This window comes from Andrographis paniculata, unplaced genomic scaffold, assembly GCF_009805555.1.
Source record: "Andrographis paniculata isolate CXL003 unplaced genomic scaffold, ASM980555v1 Contig83END, whole genome shotgun sequence".
Taxonomy (NCBI): Eukaryota; Viridiplantae; Streptophyta; class Magnoliopsida; order Lamiales; family Acanthaceae; genus Andrographis; species Andrographis paniculata.
The window spans coordinates 3283860-3300892 of record NW_026137621.1 but is presented as its reverse complement, the minus strand read 5'-3'; the positions used below and the strand labels follow the sequence as shown (position 1 = coordinate 3300892).

The 17033-nt window shown below is 32.8% G+C and overlaps 3 protein-coding genes across 4 annotated transcripts; 2 read left to right on the top strand and 1 right to left on the bottom strand.

The window, feature by feature from the left end:
• Positions 1-4949: 4949 nt before the first annotated feature.
• Positions 4950-7887, bottom strand: LOC127241588 (zinc finger CCCH domain-containing protein 48-like). 2 transcript variants are annotated; one of them, XM_051260717.1, is made up of 10 exons: positions 7753-7887; positions 6761-7536; positions 6553-6648; positions 6356-6445; positions 6154-6255; positions 5876-6025; positions 5630-5749; positions 5455-5514; positions 5275-5372; positions 4950-5196 (listed from the first exon to the last, which is right to left on the bottom strand). In XM_051260717.1, the coding sequence occupies exons 2-10, from the start codon at positions 7316-7318 to the stop codon at positions 5070-5072; spliced, it is 1401 nt and encodes a 466-aa protein (XP_051116674.1). In that variant the 5' UTR covers positions 7319-7536; positions 7753-7887; the 3' UTR covers positions 4950-5069. The 2 variants fall into 2 exon arrangements, with proteins under 2 accessions (XP_051116674.1, XP_051116673.1); XM_051260716.1 differs by having other exon boundaries at positions 6761-7327.
• A 2137-nt stretch (positions 7888-10024) lies between these two features.
• LOC127241797 (DNA-directed RNA polymerases II, IV and V subunit 11) lies at positions 10025-12292 on the top strand. Its single transcript, XM_051261014.1, has 5 exons — positions 10025-10165; positions 10290-10379; positions 10460-10538; positions 11443-11538; positions 11944-12292. The coding sequence occupies exons 1-5, from the start codon at positions 10113-10115 to the stop codon at positions 11983-11985; spliced, it is 360 nt and encodes a 119-aa protein (XP_051116971.1). The 5' UTR covers positions 10025-10112; the 3' UTR covers positions 11986-12292.
• A 724-nt stretch (positions 12293-13016) lies between these two features.
• LOC127241796 (HIPL1 protein-like) lies at positions 13017-16756 on the top strand. The gene is made up of 7 exons (XM_051261013.1): positions 13017-13534; positions 13665-13822; positions 13903-14682; positions 14764-14980; positions 15053-15231; positions 15302-15534; positions 16212-16756. Exons 1-7 carry the CDS (start codon positions 13444-13446, stop codon positions 16612-16614), a joined length of 2061 nt encoding a protein of 686 aa, XP_051116970.1. The 5' UTR covers positions 13017-13443; the 3' UTR covers positions 16615-16756.
• The last annotated feature ends 277 nt before the right edge of the window (positions 16757-17033 follow it).

Sequence of the window (17033 nt, the reverse complement as noted above, 5' to 3'; positions counted from 1 at the left end):
TTTCATCTCGTACCGTGTCTGATAGACATAGTATTTTAGAAGAGGTGTAATTAGTAGATAATTAAAAATATATTAGTGAAAATAATTATCTTATAATATAAGTAATTATAAATTAAGATAATTAATTAGTTTAATTAAAATTTTAAAAAAATAAAATTAAAAAGTTTTAAATGAGATTAAAGTGTGTAATCAATTTTCAAAAAATGAAAATAACATGGTATATGGGACGGATAGAAACGGCAATGTGAACATGGTATGTGAGACGGAGGGAGTATTACAATTTCCTCAAAGTAATTTTTTTGTTTATTTATTACTAACTAATAACAAAAGATTATATAAATTTTATTTTATTTTACGACGCTGTTACTTTTCGGCTGCGATTCCGATAAACTTGCAAGCGAACTTTACAGAACTAATATATACATAGGGTATATATTTAGAAAATAAGAATAATAAATGAGTCCAAACAAACAAAATAAATAGGGGCACATGACATTTGTCTCCTTTGAATTTGAAGTACCATTCGTACTCTCTTACCTAACATTTTTTCTTATGGATGATGCGGGAATTGCAGCCGCTATCTGAAAGTGTGTACTGGGTAAATTTTCGGTCGAAGTTAATATCTTACAAATCAAGGCTGACGGGAAAGTCACACTAGGCAAACCATGTATGACAGATGATCTGAGACGTCGGGGGTTTGAACCCATGACCTCACGGTCACAAGTCCAACCCCTATATCACCAGGTTATTCTTTACGGGACTCTTAACATAATAGCTGTTGAAATGGACCCCTAATTTACACTCAATTACAGCATTTTTACAATGGTTTATTATGTCTGAAAATACCTCCAAATTCATCCAAAAGCTGGTGTGTCAATGCCTTTTAACCTCAGGTCATCTCTATAAGAGCCTGTGCCATTGTAGTCCCGTAAATGAATGGTCTGGTAGCGTAGGGATGGATTTGTGATCGTGAGTAGTGACGGAGCCAGCTTTGCGGCTCCGGAGGGTAAAATTGTTATGTTTATTTGTTTTATTTTTTTACTGTTTATTTTTAGTTTCAACCTATTTCGAACATTTTTTTTTATTTGAAACAGATATTCGGTTGTTTCTGTATGTACAAAAAATAATATAAGAATTTTTTCGTCGATTTTTTGAACACTATAATGTGGATGTGTAGAAGAAAAAAAATGAACGGAAATAGTATTTAAGATAAAATATTTTATTTTTTATATAATAAATTTATAAATAAAAATATTATATATTATTATAAATTAAAATAATAATAATACAGAGGTTTATGTAGAATATTAATCTCAGAGGGGGCAAATTTGATTACTAAATAAAAAATTAGAAAAAATTATACTTAGAAAAATTTAGGAAGAACTGACCGGCTTCACTCGTTCTTCGATTTATAGATCCCCAATGTAGATCCGTCACTCACTAACCGTGAAGTCGTGAGTTCTGACATCGACGCCTCAATGTTTTGCTTGTTACACATAGTTCACTTAGTGTGATTTGTCTTATTGAACCTAATTTGCAGGCTATTATGTTTGATCGAAGGTTTACCTCATCCATATTTTCAAATAACGAGCACAAGTTTTCGCATTATAAAAAATGTGAGGGATAAATTGGCGAGAGAGGGAAAGAGAGGCTGAAATGAAGAAAGAGATTGAATGTGAGAGGAAGAAAGAAAAAAAAAGAGAGAGAGAGAGAGAGAGAGAGCACGAGAGAAGATTATAGAGAGAAAAAGAGGAAAAGATGATAACGAGAAAGGTTTGGATGTAACGAACATATATAATAATAAACAAATAAAAAGTTGTCCCTAAGGGATGATTTGGTAGTACAGGTAAACTTGTAATTGTAAGGTCATATGTTAAAATCTCCGATGTTCGGTCGAAAGTTTATTCAGGGTGTGTTTGTTTGGGGGTTTGGATTTTAAATTGAGATTTGAATAGTAAAAATTTTGAATTTGAATAGTTATATGATGTGATATAAATAGGTGATGATGTGATGTTTTGAATGTAAAATTGATTTTTATTATAATATAAAAAATGAAAAATGAGTGTTTGATTTGATGTTTTTGGGGGAAAAATTTTGGATGAATAGTAAGATTTTGTTAAAAACCTACAAACGAACACACCCTCAATGTACATTTTCGGATAACAACTGTACGATTCATTGTACAGGTCAAAGTGCTTCATGTGTTCTTTTTTTGTTTTTTTTATGAGGTGAAAATCTGCGGCCGCTATTCGAAAGTGCGCACTGGATAAACCTCCGGCCAAACCTAATACTTGTTAGTAGGCAAGTCACACTAAACAAACAATATATAGCATATGATCTAAAGCGTCGGGGTTGTATTTTTTTATTTTATTTTATTTGGTACGAAAAGAAAAGTCATTTTATGATTTTTTATTTTTTTTTAAGCCTATTGAATAAATAAATAAATAAATAAATAAATCTCCATAGTATTTGAGAGGCTTTTTATTTTGAAGGTCATTGCTCTTATTTTGCGAATTTTTACAAGATGAAATGAGCCAAGCTTACATTCGATAGTAGTAGGTTTTATTTTTTATTTTTAATTTAAAATATATATGTTAACCTTAGTTTATATTTTGTTTCGTTGGAGTTTAAAATTGATTTGAAATAAGTATTTATTTGAATTTTTTTTTAATAGTATTTTAATATTATGTTTTATGAGATTAAATAGTTTGTTTTTGTTGAAAATTATATAAGATAAATAATTTTAATTTTAATTTAAAATTATAAAAGAATAAATCCCTACATAAGTCTAGATTTTTATTCAAAATACTATCTAATTCAAAACGAATTATGGCTTTATTTACATATATACTTTTGAAGTTTTTAGCACTATATAATAGTACACCACTAAAAAATCTCATTCAATAAAACTATTTTGGTTGATGTTGGGACTGAGTCAACTCAACACTAAGTATGATATTGTCCGCTTTGGGCCGAGCTCGCACGGATTTATTTTTGGATATCCTTCAAAATGCCTCATACTGGTGGAGTTCATTCGGAACTTATAAGGTGTGAAATTTTCTTCACAACTTCCGATGTGGGATTTGGGTTTGCACCACAACAGTTGACGTTGCCAAAAAAATTCTCTTTCGATAGTTGATTGAAAAACTCTTCAATTCGCTCACATATGCAAAATTATATTAAGAGAAACCGTTTCGGTTTGAATGCTATATGAGATCGAATCAACACAGTATTATTTGACCTAATCGAACACATTAAAGGCAATCTGCATATTCTTAATAGAATATGATATAATTATACATAACACAATATATTATTGATTCAAGAGGATCGACGAATCAAATGATATTTCTGTTCCAACTTTTGCCTCTTCTTCTCCCTCTGAATCAAACTTTTCCTTGCCATAATGATTAGGGTCCTATTAGTATCGTCGAGCACAATAAATATATTTATACAGTGGAATACACATATAAAACTAGGGGTGTGCATCGAAAACTTCGGATTTTTTTTTTAAAAAAAAAATTTCGATAAAATTCAATTTCAATTTCATAATTTTCAATTTTAATTTCTCAATTCGAAATTAATTTGAATTTAATATTTACCGAATTGATCGAATTCAATATAAACATAATAAACTTGAGTTGTGATGATTCAAATTTGTTTATTTATTTAAAATTTTATACAAATATAAATAAAATAAAATAATATAAATTTATAATTTAATTTTTTTATGTTTGATGAATTGGTGTTATATAAAGTAATTTTATTTTTGCAAAACAAAATGTGTGTATATATTATATTGAATAAAATAATTGTTTAAAATCGAAATCGGTAAATCCGAATTCAAAAATGATAAAACCAAATTCGAATTAATTTTAAAAATATTGAATTCGGCATATCCAAATATCATCCGAATTACCAAATTACCAAATTCGAATTTTCGAATTTAATTTGAATTTGGTCGATAAATCGAAAATTGGTAATTTTGCACACCCCTGTATAAAACTTCACAACATATAACTTTTATATGAGATAGTGATGATCGGGTCACCTAACTAGTGCTGATTTGATTCAATCTAACACACTAAAAAAAGGATCATGCAATAATAACAATAATAATATGTTTAAAATTATAAAATCAAATATATATATATATGTGTGTTTCATTTAATATATTAAAAAAAACTAAAATTTTATTTAATGCATTATATTAATCTCTCCGTTCCACATAATTTATCCATATTTTTTATTTTCGTTCCTTTCCATATAATTACGCACTTAAACCGCATTATAAATTTTAAATTTTATAATCTTAATTAAATATTTTTAATTATCTACTAGTTATACTTTTAATACCTACTAATTATCTAGTAATAAGCCCAAAATATCTAGGACGGATGGAGTAAATATTATTCCTATTTCAGTTAAAAAATTTATTATTATTTTTTTAAAACACAAAATTCAAATTCAAATATTAAATGAACATTATATGATTTTTTTGATCTAATCTTCATATTTAATGTGCAAAATAAATTGTCAAAGATCATTTATACACATTGTATAAATTCTTTATTCTCATTCGATTAATTAATTATTTGAAAGATTTATCGTAGACTAGGGTTCTGTATTTCTTTCATGAGCTTTAATTACATATATTTTCATTTTAATTTTGATACACTATTTATTAGTATTTTTAAAATATCAAATTATATATTAATTTTCATTCAGAACATTGCATAAAAAAACTAATAAAAATACACATATATATATATACATTTTCTATACAAAATATCCATTCAGTCTATCAAACTATCCATTTTTTCAAATACTGTCTACTAATATTACAAATACACGAATACTTTCGTATGAGAAAGAGGGAATGGGATAGAGACAGTATAAAATTTTATTTTTAATTATAATTTTTGAATTTCTCAAAAGTTCCAAAATAATTAATATATTATCTAAACACAAATATTCCATTCATTCTTAAATAGCTGATGATATGGGAAAAATTTCTCTCAATTTCTTCTATAGAATGTTGAGAATTTACATGAGAAAGAATGTACGGATCAAAGCATCTTCCAAACAACGAGTTCTCCGGCTGCATCGCCGGTGAAAAAGAGTCCCTCGACGTCGCCGTCGTTTCGAATCACTTCAATGCGATGCCTTGAAAATATTCTACCTCGTTCGGAGAATCTGAGAGAATTCGCAAAATATAATTATAACTGTTCGAACGAATAAATAAAATACGACGATGATGATGGTGATACTAACGTTGGCAGTTCAAAAAGTCGAGCAGTGTTGTCGGTGTAAGAACATAGTAGAATTGGCTTAGCTTCTGAGGCATGTATGCCGGCGAGGGCAATCACTCCCTGGAAAATAATATGAATACATGAGAAAATTCAACGACAAAATTATATTAACAAATGAATCGATGACTAAATGACTACTTACATTATCGTTTTTCATCTCATAGATCATTTCTATGGTTTCATTTTCCGAGGTAGCCCAAACCTGGCGTAAGAAAGAACACGAAACCAGCTGATTAGAAGATGGAAAGCATCAAAGTAGAGACCTTAATGACAAAAGATGAAAATAAGAAATGCAAAGGATGGAGATAGAGCTAAACCTTTATTGTTTTGTCGAGGGAAGCGGATAGCAAAAAGTAATCCCAGCAAAGAACAGCCGTCACATCACTTGTATGCCCGTGCAACGTTTGCAAGCACTGCAAAGTATGCACATCCCATTGCTGCGAATTGCACATTGTCAACGAGTTAAATATATTGAAAGAAAAGAAAGAAAACCAGCAAAGGCCTCTGTAGAATGAACAAGAAGATATCGTTGTTTTTAGGTAACTATGTGTATATAGATTTACCTTGATAGTAGAGTCCTTAGAACCGGAATAAAGTCGCTTAGATCCTACGACAAGTGAACACACAGCACCCGTGTGTTCCTTCAACAATGCAACTGGTTCAGGAGCATTGGAGCTTTCGGATTGCCATCTCCATACCAATATGGAACCATGCTGCAGCCATGTAAAAGTTCATAAGGAAAATGAGATTAATTCACCAAACATAAATCAAGAATATCCCGAGAAGCATAACATATATATATAATGGACGACATAAATCAATTAACACTTGAAGTAGTTACCTCTGTTCCAGCAAACAAGACATTGTCATCGGCAGCCATGCTACAAATTACAGCCCCTCCGGTATTAAGAGTAAATCCAGATTGACTTTCAAAGTTCCAAGCCTATATTACCGTCAAGGACACAAAAGAAAAAAGATACACGTAAGGAAACCATGTTTGCAAGAAGCAATAATAACCATGTAAAACAAAACGAAAATCGAACCTTAACAGCATCATGCAATCCAACAAAAAGCCATTGACCTTCGGTGACCATACAACGTACACCACTGTTCAAGTTTTCCAAACCAGAGCACTGCATGCGGCAATAATAACCATGTAACTACTAATTCACCTTCTAACAAAATGAGTGCTTCCAAAAGATAGAAGAAAAAAAAAAAAAAAAAAAGTAAAAGTTCCAACCTGACCGCTGTAGCAGTCCCAGGCTCGGACACAGCCATCCTCACCACCCGAATAAAGCTTAGTGTGTCCAGATGGGAGGCAAATTCCAGAAACAGCCTGCTCATGATTGCAGGAAACAAATGTGAATAATAATCCATACAACAGAGAAAAATATATCAATTCTTATGTAAAATAGAAAGTTGAAAAAAGATACTCATGTATGCAATACCTTGCCGTGTCCCTCTAGCTTTCCCAACATTGTAAATCCAGAACCATAGAACCAACAGTGTTTATCCGCGCACTTCTCCCCAAGGCTACAGTTGCCACTGAGCCAGTTCTTGCATTGCTTTGGGAGAGTTTCTTGAACAATACTTGGGAGAGTTTCTTGAACAATACTATCGTCAGTTTCCAAATCATTTGGTAGGGCATGTGTGCTTTCATCCTTCTCATTTGTAACATCCATTATTTCTTGATTGTGTTTGATGGTTCTGTTAATCGTGGATACTTTCTGTGGAATGTTCTTGCTACTCTCCGCATTCCCAGTTTTGGGGATAGAATTATTGGGTTTCTTCCAAGTCAAATTTCTGGAGCGATTTCGATGGAAATCACTCCTTGGAGGTGAATGGGACATTTTCCCACTTTGAGGAGGTGGCGACTCTCTGTGCATAAACCTACATGGGTTTCTATTGCATTTTCCCGCAAGCCAGAAGGTGCAGACTTCGTTTCTCGCAGGTTGACTTCCTACTCGATCAAAGACTGGGACTCTCCTTGCTGCCTTGACTTCCATTGCCGAAAGCTAAAAGAAAATACCATAAGGGACAATCAGAATCTGAGCCAACATGACGCAAGATAAGCCAAGCCAGGTTGTTCTATTCCCATCAAATAAAAACCGAAGGAAATCTGCACTGTGCAAGTCAGATGAATATCCATTCCTTCTCTCTGAGTCCACATTCCATCCCTCAATTTCAAAGCGAAATGGAACATTCACATCCACGTACATGTATCCTGAAGTCCAAGGTAATCATTCTTGATTCTATATAACCCTTGATTACTCCAAATAAACAGAATCCTAAATAAGATCTAAATCTCAAAATCCTCATTGATAAATCAGATCCAATCGCCCTCCACTGTGGATAACCCATCGATGATGACGAACCGTGCAATCGCGTCCAAAACCTAAACTCTTAACAATCAATAGATGAGAATCGAAAGATAGCGAACCTGATGAGATTATCGGCGGCAGAGAGAAGAATAGGGATCGAAACGAGAACACTGAATCAAGCTCGTCACGAACAGACACTCGAGAGAGAAATTTTCCTCCGCGCAGAAAATCCTTGACGATGTACGAATGTAATCTTTTCTCTCGACTCCATCCCTATTTATACATTTGAGATGCCAGGCTGGAGCGGTTATCCATTTCCTTATTTAACTTTCATAATAAAAAATTGACCCCGTAGCTATATGCTAATTAACAGTGAGATGTTTGTTTCCTTATTTAATTTTTCATAATACAAATTTGACCCTACAACTACGCAATAATTAACATTGTCCTCCAAAAAATTCTAGTATGCAAAATATACTCCATTCAAGTGGTAAATGATTAATTAGCGTTTGAATTTATCTTTAATATGATATTTTAATTATTTTATAGAAAATCATAATGTTGCATTTTAAAAAAGCAAAAAGAAAATATATATATATAGTTATTTTATATTTTTTTGTTAAAAATATCAAATCAATTTATTAATTTTAATATATTATACTCCCTTCGTCTCATATGTATCTATCCGTTTATTTTTGTACGAGATTTTAGAAATATTAATATTATATTAAAATATAGTAAAAATAAAGATAAAAAGACTAAGAGTATTTATAATGTTAGGTAGATAATACCATTATTAAAAAAAACCTTATATTTTATTATAAGACGACCAAAATAAATAAATAAATAAATTATTAAAAGACGAATGAGGAATTAAAAATTAATTTTATATGTAAAAAATATCACAATAATATATCTTTATATCGTATCAAACATTTATTAAAATTTATAGTAATATTCGAAACACAAAGTCAAAACTTAAACCCACAAATAAACACATGATAAATAGATATAAATATAAATTGTAAGAAAGTCTCCAATAGGAGTATATGATAATATAATTTATATTATATATAAATAAAAAAAAATTGAAAAGAAAAAAAACTAGAAATCATATATAATATCATATAAATAATAAATATTAGTCGGGTGTGTTTGTTTGGGGGTTTGGATTTTGAGTTGAGATTTGAATAGTAAAAATTTTGAATTTGAATAGTTGTATGATGTGATATAAATAGGTGTTGACGTGATGTTTTGAATGTAAAATTGATTTTTAGTATAATATAAAAAATAAAAAATAGATGTTTGATTTGATATTTTTTAGAAAGAAAATTGGATGAAAAGTGTAAATCCAATTCAATCACCCAAACAAACACACCCTAAGAAATGAAAGTGTAGTCTAAAAATCTTCAATTCTTTGACATTTTAGATTGGGATTTTTTTTTTCTTTTTAAATAGTTAGTTACGATTTGTCAAAATATCATATCGAAACGGAATCTTATGGTTTATAAATCGTCAGATTACGGTGTCTAATTTATTGTTTAAAAATAGTCGGTTACGACTTGAATTTAGATTTGCTCAAACAGTTAAAATCGCCGATTACAATTACAAATCGTTGATTACGGTTTGTCAAAATATCAAACTAAAATCGAACCTTTCCGAGCGACAATTTTGATTATTATTTGACAATTTTGATTAGCGGTTTTTAAACAGCCGATTTAAAAATCGTCGGTCATGATTTGAACCACTAATTTATATATATTCATTTTTAATATTTGTATGTTCTATTTTTTATTTTTCATATTTTGAATTTTATTTAAAATAAATAAATTTTATTTAATAATATTTAGATATATTTATTATTTATTTATTATGTAAAAATCATATATATATAAATCTAAATAATTAATTAGAGTGTTACAATATAAAAATAATATATTTAATAAATAATTAAATTTTAAAATAAATAAAAATAAATTATAAAAAATGATGTAATAAATAATGAGAAAATTTAAATTAAATATAATTATATAATACTCCATCTGTCTAGTTACAAAGCATATATATTTTTATTTTGGGATGTTAAATTACAAAATAACTATTTCCTTAAATACCCTATTTTTTTTCACAAATACCCTTATTTTACATCACATCTTACTTTTATACCAAAAAGTAAGGTAAAAATATCATTATAATACTTTTATCTACCAATTATAATTAAAATACTATTATTTTTTAAACTCTGCATAAAATAAATGTATATTTATTGTATATTTATTGTTCGAAGGGATGGAGTAAAAAATTACCATACTTCATAATCAGCAAGCCTGTGATATTCCAGTGGAAATCAATTTGATTTAATCGGACCTTAGCCCAACAACACGACGGCCCATTAACAAAGCGTACGGCGGCGTTTAACTCTGCCCTGTCCACTATTCTTCAGTAGCGAAGGAAGGACCGAGCTGGAGAGAAGAACAAGATGAACGCCCCCGATCGTTACGAACGCTTCGTCGTTCCTGAGGGTGTCTCCAAGTGCAGTTCCTTCCTATCTCGTCCCCATATTATGTTTTTTCTTGTGTTTTTTTTTTTTGTTTGTTTTGGTACTGGTTTCTGATCTTTTCATTTGCGTTGGCGGTGAATTTAATTGACTGAACAGGGTGTCTTACGAGCGGGACACGAAGATTATAAATGCTGCGTCGTTCACTATTGAGCGTGAGGATCACACCATCGGCAACATTCTCCGCATGTATGCTACTGCTCTGTTTAATGGTGTTTAGGGTTGTCGTTTTCTGAAAACCCTAATTTTATTTAATTCTTGTGACGCAGGCAATTGCACAGGGATGAGAACGTTATGTTCGCTGGCTACAAGCTGCCTCATCCTCTCCAGTACAAAATACTTATAAGGGTTTGTAATTTGCGTTTTTGTTTTCCCAGTCTTCCTTGAATGTATTCTGTTTTCGATGAAGTTATCCCCAAATTCTGTTATGATAATCACAACGGTCTCTTTATAATTTTTTACACCATTTGAGATTTAAAACATATCTTAGTTTGTATAAAAATTGAGCCTTGTAAACATTTTAAGGCAAATGTGAAATATCAAATTAGGTTGCATAGAAATGGATCTCAATGTGGTCTTTGGAAACTAGTAGTGTTAAATATTGTCTAAGAATCTGCCCAAGATTGAGAAAAACTATAATATTGGACAGATCTAGTATCAAATTTTTGTATGAAGGGTTAGATTGTGGTTTTCTTGCATCGGCAGTGGATAATGTTGTAAGACATTACTTTTGCAGCTTTGTCTCATGATATAACTTCCCGGAAGCGGCAGTTGACTGATACATAGAATGTTAATTTGGTATTAACACATTAATTTGTATCTTAATAGATAGGTATCTTTTCTTCCTTTCATTTTATGGTTTGAAAAGATGAGTAGTTTCTCTAATGCTATTGGCCTTGGTGGTGTTTAGTTTGTTATAATGATTTTGCAAAGGCGTTAAAACCGGGGTGAAGTGAACCTTGTTTAATACTCTAGTTAATTATTTTTATACTAATTACTCATTTGTTTATCTTCTTCCAAACTCCTAATGTGTTTCTTTAAGGTTCTATGTGGGTTTGAGGTTTGAGAATAATAAAGTTTTGAATTGAAATAGTATTTGCTGTGATCTTTTGAATGAAAATTTGATTCTTTTGTGTAATATATTAAATGAAAATTAGGTGCTTAATTTCTTTCTTTTTTGACAGTGTTGTTGTTATGGGATGGATCAGTTTGGTTTTCTATTTGATAATGTTTGTGATGGTCAAATTTACAGATCCACACGACCAGCCAATCGTCACCTATGCAAGCATATAATCAGGCCATCAATGATCTGGATAAAGAACTTGATCATCTGAAAAATGAATTTGTGGTAAGCATGTTTAGTGTATATCTTGGCAAGCAATGCAAACCACTCGACAAAATAAGAAATGTTAAAACTTTGTTCTATTTCGGCACAGCCAATTGAGTTTATGCTACAATGATATCATTTCAGTCCCAGTAGGAATTCCAAACTATCACCAACTTCATTAAAATATAATATTTTAATAAACTTCGTGCAAAAAGTAAATGTTTATTTTCTAAGTGAACGGAGGGAGTATAGTTTACCCCACATAAACCTATTGATTAGTGTCTAATAATCAAATAATGCTTATCGATTTTTCCAGCTTCTGTTATCAGAAGGCCCTATTATCCTCTTCTATGCTTAGAAACTGTGTTGTGCTCGAATGAACAGTCCTTCCCGGTTTGTGTTCTAAATATTTCCATGTCTATGTAGGCGGAGTTGGCTAAGCGACCGCAGAGGCTGCCAGATTATTGAGCTTGTGTCTAGAGTCGCTGATCGGGTTTTACAAAACCTCGTGAGTTAACCGGCTAGCTATCGAATGGAACATTTTATGTAGGAACTGTGGTGAATTTGCTTGTCATTCTACTTCTGATCGTGTTGGAATATTTCATCAGAAAAAAAAAATGATTAGAATTTGGGGTGTATTTTGGTGTGATTCTATCGTTTGGACTGTGTTTATATTGAAGTTTCGAATTTTGAAAATAGGAAAAAACAATAAATATATTTAATGTAATATTTTCGAGGGAAAGAAAAAGATATGCTATAAGTTTTTCTTTTTTTTTTTTTACTTTTTATATTTTATTTTTTTATTCTCGTAAATGCCATTGCATTGAAATTTTTTAATTAATTAATGCACGATGAATAATATATGAGAGAGCAAAAACAGTTCTATCAATATTGGACTTCGTACTAATATTTTTATCTAGTTTATATATATAATTCAACATGCAACAAAATATTTGAAACACAAGCTTCTAAGTCAATTCAAATTATATAATTTGATTATTTTTTGTTTCTAATTTTGTCACATAGCATTATTTAAGATACATATTTATAATACTTCTTTTTTTTTACTATTTTTGTTGATCTCAAAACAATAGTTTTATTTTCATAAATAATTGTATTATCATAAAATTATCTTATTTTTTCATTATTATTACACAATTGCCATTGATTTTTACGAACTCCGTGTTCAATACAAGAAGACTGTATTTTTCGGGACGGAAGGAGTATATGACAAAATTCAAATGAATTATGATTGAGGCACCTTAGGATTGCTGCTATAGACATCATGCGTGACGCACCAAATCCTAATAATTGGGTTAATATAATTAGGAATACATTCGATTTATTATTTTAATATTTACATAATTTTTAATAAAAAAATATTTATATTTTTCAGTATGCATATACAATGCCTTAAAAAACAAATCACTCAAATAATGTCACAGTTCACTGTAATACTTTAAAAGAGGTCTGAAGTCCTCACTTTCACATACAGCTTAATTCTACCAATTGGATAAACTTCCATGGCAGATACCTTCAAGAATCTTAATTCAACAACAAAACTACATGATTCAACCAACCAAGGATACATTCTTCCAGCCTGTGATTTTCCAAAAACAAATCACAAAATTGTCAACCAACCAGCAACTTGTGATTATTTTACTCCATTATATGCCAGCATTCAAAGTCAACCATTTTTGCTGCAGATTGGATTGGTGATATCCCAATTTGATTGACAATCCAACAAAAATGTCAAATGGTGAAGAAGAAACGACACAACTTTCAAACAAATCCCGCAGCCATTGTGATTCCCCGTTCTCTTCAATGTCTTCTTCAGGAGGAGACCAATTTGTAGTGATCATTTTGGAAGTATTCCATTGATTTGAAAAGTGTGTTTTTTGCATAATTTCATCAGATTCTGGAATCATGGAAGGCTGTATTCAAATTGCTGCAATTTTGTTGATTTTGGTGATGTATTTTGATCCTCATTCTTCACTGCCTCTCTGTACTGACTCGAGTGAGTTTCTATTGCCTATGAACTGTTCGACGAAAGTCCTCTGTGATGTTAGTTTTTGAAAGTCATTGAAGAAAGTTTACTTTACCCGAGTTTTTTAACGATGTTTTCGTGTTCGAATTTCGCTTGGCAGGTGCACCATTTGCTGCAAATCATACTCTGCAGTTTTGTTCCTCGACCGGTGCCACGTGCTGTGATGATGCTGATGATCTGCAGCTGAAGAAGCAGTTCGATTCCATGAACATCTCTGACTCTGCCTGCGCTTCGCTTCTTAAGTCCATCCTCTGCGCCGTAAGGACGATCTTCTTGTCTGCATTGTAAATAGATTGATCGGTTGATGTAATGTTTTTCATTTCTTGTTCGTTTTGCAGAGGTGTGACCAGTTCTCGGCTCAGCTCTTCCGCGTCGATTCATCAGCTCCTCGCGAAGTTCCTGTCCTATGCAACTCAACGATCTCGAAGAATTCGACGCAGTCTAATCAAGCCGCGCGCGACTTCTGCTCCACGGTTTGGACTACTTGTCGAAATGCATCTGTATTCGATTCGCCTTTTAGAGCATCCGAAAACTCTAGTTCAATCAAATTGACCGATATTTGGAGGTCGCAAGCCGATTTCTGTAATGTTTACGGTGGAGCTTCTGATGATGGGCTGACGTGTTTTTCCGGCGAACCTGTCGCCCTGAATAGCACTGCGACTCCGGCTGCTGCTCCGAGTGGTCTTTGCCTCGAGAAAATTGCAAACGGATCGTACCTTAACATGGTTGCACACCCCGATGGCTCCAACCGAGCTTTTTTCTCGAACCAGCAAGGAAAGATATGGCTGGCGACGATCCCTGAAGAAGGATCGGGAGGAACGTTGTTTCTTGACGAAGCCGATCCTTTTTTAGACCTAACGGATGAGGTTCACTACGACGTCGAATTCGGGATGTTAGGAGTTGCATTCCATCCGAACTTCGCTGAAAACGGAAGGTTCTTCGTTTCATTCAACTGCGACAAGGAGAAGACGCCGGGGTGTGGAGGCAGGTGCGCGTGCAACTCAGATGTCGACTGCGATCCTTCGAAACTTAGCACTAACAGCACTGAACAGCCTTGTCGATTTCACAGTGTCATCGCCGAGTTCTCTGTCAATGGAAGCGCGCCTCAGCTTTCTTCGGTATATCGACGCTAATTACGCCTCTTAAGCTTTTTTTTTTTTTGTCGATCATGAAGGAAAGTTTGTTCTTGTTTTTACCAGGCGATGAACGCTAAACCTGAGGAAGTGAGACGGATCTTTACGATGGGGCTTCCGTTTACAGGACACCACGGGGGACAGATTCTTTTCGGCCCCGAAGACGGCTATTTGTATCTGATGATGGGAGACGGAGGAGGCACCGGAGATCCGTTTAACTTTGCACAAAACAAGAAATCTTTGCTCGGAAAGATCTTGAGATTCGATGTCGACAGCTTCCCGAGTAAGCGATCAGGTTTCTTGTTGATCGAAAACTTTACAGTCGATGAAAGGAGTTCGACCTTCCTTTTTTCAGGTGCAAAAGAAGTCGATCAATCCGAGCTATGGGGGAACTATTCGATCCCTAAAAACAACCCGTACATCGACGACGAGGAAATGCAGAAGGAAATATGGGCTTTGGGGCTACGAAATCCGTGGCGCTGCAGCTTCGATTCAGCGAGGCCATCGTATTTCATTTGCGCCGACGTTGGACAGGTAATCTATCTTGGCTGTTCTTCGATAGCTTTCAAGTGATATATAAGAACGAGCTGCGTTTTTTCTGTAGGATCGATATGAAGAGGTCGACTTGATCACTCGCGGTGGGAACTACGGTTGGCGAGCTTACGAGGGTCCTTACGTCTACAAGCCTTCGGGAGGAAATGCTTCACTAGACGCAGCAAGGCTAATCTTCCCGGCTGTTGGATACAATCACTCTGAAGTGAATGTGAACGAAGGCTCGGCATCGATCACCGGGGGATATTTTTATCGATCCATGACCGATCCTTGTATGCACGGAAGGTAATATGCGCAAATTTCATCTCGACACTTCTCTTTAGTAGTTGATGTTCTAAAACTAAAATTGTTAAACGAACTGAGTAGCTGGCGAGCCAACTTCAACTCAACTTGACACCTTTATAGAAATAACGAGCCGAACTCGAAATCAAGAATTACTATATACTTAAATAGGCTGAGCTAGATTGAACTCGTTATTAATAATAGTATATTTGTATTATTTTATACTCCCTTCCTCCCTCATTTAACAAATTATTTATTTTTTTATTTCATTTTTTAATAACTGTAGTTAACGTTACAAATATATTATACAAATAACATTATTTTTATATCACATAATATTAATAAGATATTTTAATCATTTCTATTTTATTTCGACTACATATCAATATAATATTAAAGGACAGAGACTATTGTTTAGTAAAATTTAAATATTTTATTATAATAAATTGTGATGAAAAATATATTTATACAATTATATATTTAATTTAAATATATATATAATATGTATGAAATTCGAGTTGAATTCGAGCTCGAGCCTAATAAGTCGAGCTCAAGTCACTATTTCATCTAGAATTCTAAATGAACCGAGTCAAGCTTGTACTGATAGGATGTTCTAATCGAGGTCGAACAATAGATACTCTAGTTTGCTCGATTTGTTTAATCGCACATTCGATTTTCAGGTATTTATACGCCGATCTCTACGGAGGTTCGATATGGACCGGCACGGAGCGCCCCGCCAACAGCGGCAACTTCAGCAGCAGCAAAGTTCCCTTCACTTGCGCACGCGACTCTCCGTTGAGCTGCAGCTTCACCGTGCCGGGGAATCCACTTCCTTCTTTGAGCTACATTTTCAGCTTCGGCGAGGACAACAACCGGGACGTATACCTTCTGGCCAACAGCGGCGTCTACAGGGTTGTTCGAGCCAGCCGCTGCGGCTACATGTGCACGACCGAGAACGATTCGACCTCTGGCGTTGCTCGGGGCCCGGGTTCGTCTTCGTCTTCCTCTCCTCCTAAAAATTCAGGCGTTTTGAGAGGTTTGTTCTTGCTGGTTTTCTTGATGGCTTTGTTGTTATTGTTTTGATCAGTTTTGGCTGTTTTCTGTAATATGTTTTGCTATCTTTGATGCCTTAAAATTGAGTTTTGTTTTGTTTTCATTTGAAATTGAATTTTGGATTTAAATTTTAGTTAAAATAGTTTGAGATAAAATGTTTATTTTTATGGGTAATTTAGAGTGCGTTTTAGTTGATAGTTTTTAGTTGATTAAATTAGTTGTTGGTTTATTTAATTAACTTGTTTAACTAGCTGATTAAATTAATTATTTGTATTTAAATATTTTGTAAATGTTTGACATTAGTTGTTTATAAATAAATTAAAGATATTAAAATGTTATTTACAAAATTGACAACTAAGGAAAGCATACATCAATGAATAAAAAACCTTTTTTCTAATAGTTCGAATTTTTAGGTGAGACGGTTATTCAACATCAAACAATATATATAT

Coding starts and splice junctions, on each gene's coding strand:
- LOC127241588 (XM_051260717.1), bottom strand. CDS start 7,318: ATGGAAGTCAAGGCAGCAAGGAGAGTCCCAGTCTTTGATCGAGTAGGA. Junction 6,649..6,760: donor AGCTAGAGGGACACGGCAAG/GTATTGCATACA, acceptor AATCATGAGCAG/GCTGTTTCTGGAATTTGCCT. Junction 5,515..5,629: donor CCCTCGACAAAACAATAAAG/GTTTAGCTCTAT, acceptor TTCTTACGCCAG/GTTTGGGCTACCTCGGAAAA.
- LOC127241797 (XM_051261014.1), top strand. CDS start 10,113: ATGAACGCCCCCGATCGTTACGAACGCTTCGTCGTTCCTGAGGGTGTC. Junction 10,539..11,442: donor AGTACAAAATACTTATAAGG/GTTTGTAATTTG, acceptor TCAAATTTACAG/ATCCACACGACCAGCCAATC. Junction 11,539..11,943: donor ATCTGAAAAATGAATTTGTG/GTAAGCATGTTT, acceptor ATGTCTATGTAG/GCGGAGTTGGCTAAGCGACC.
- LOC127241796 (XM_051261013.1), top strand. CDS start 13,444: ATGGAAGGCTGTATTCAAATTGCTGCAATTTTGTTGATTTTGGTGATG. Junction 15,232..15,301: donor TTTGCGCCGACGTTGGACAG/GTAATCTATCTT, acceptor TTTTTTCTGTAG/GATCGATATGAAGAGGTCGA. Junction 15,535..16,211: donor GATCCTTGTATGCACGGAAG/GTAATATGCGCA, acceptor TTCGATTTTCAG/GTATTTATACGCCGATCTCT.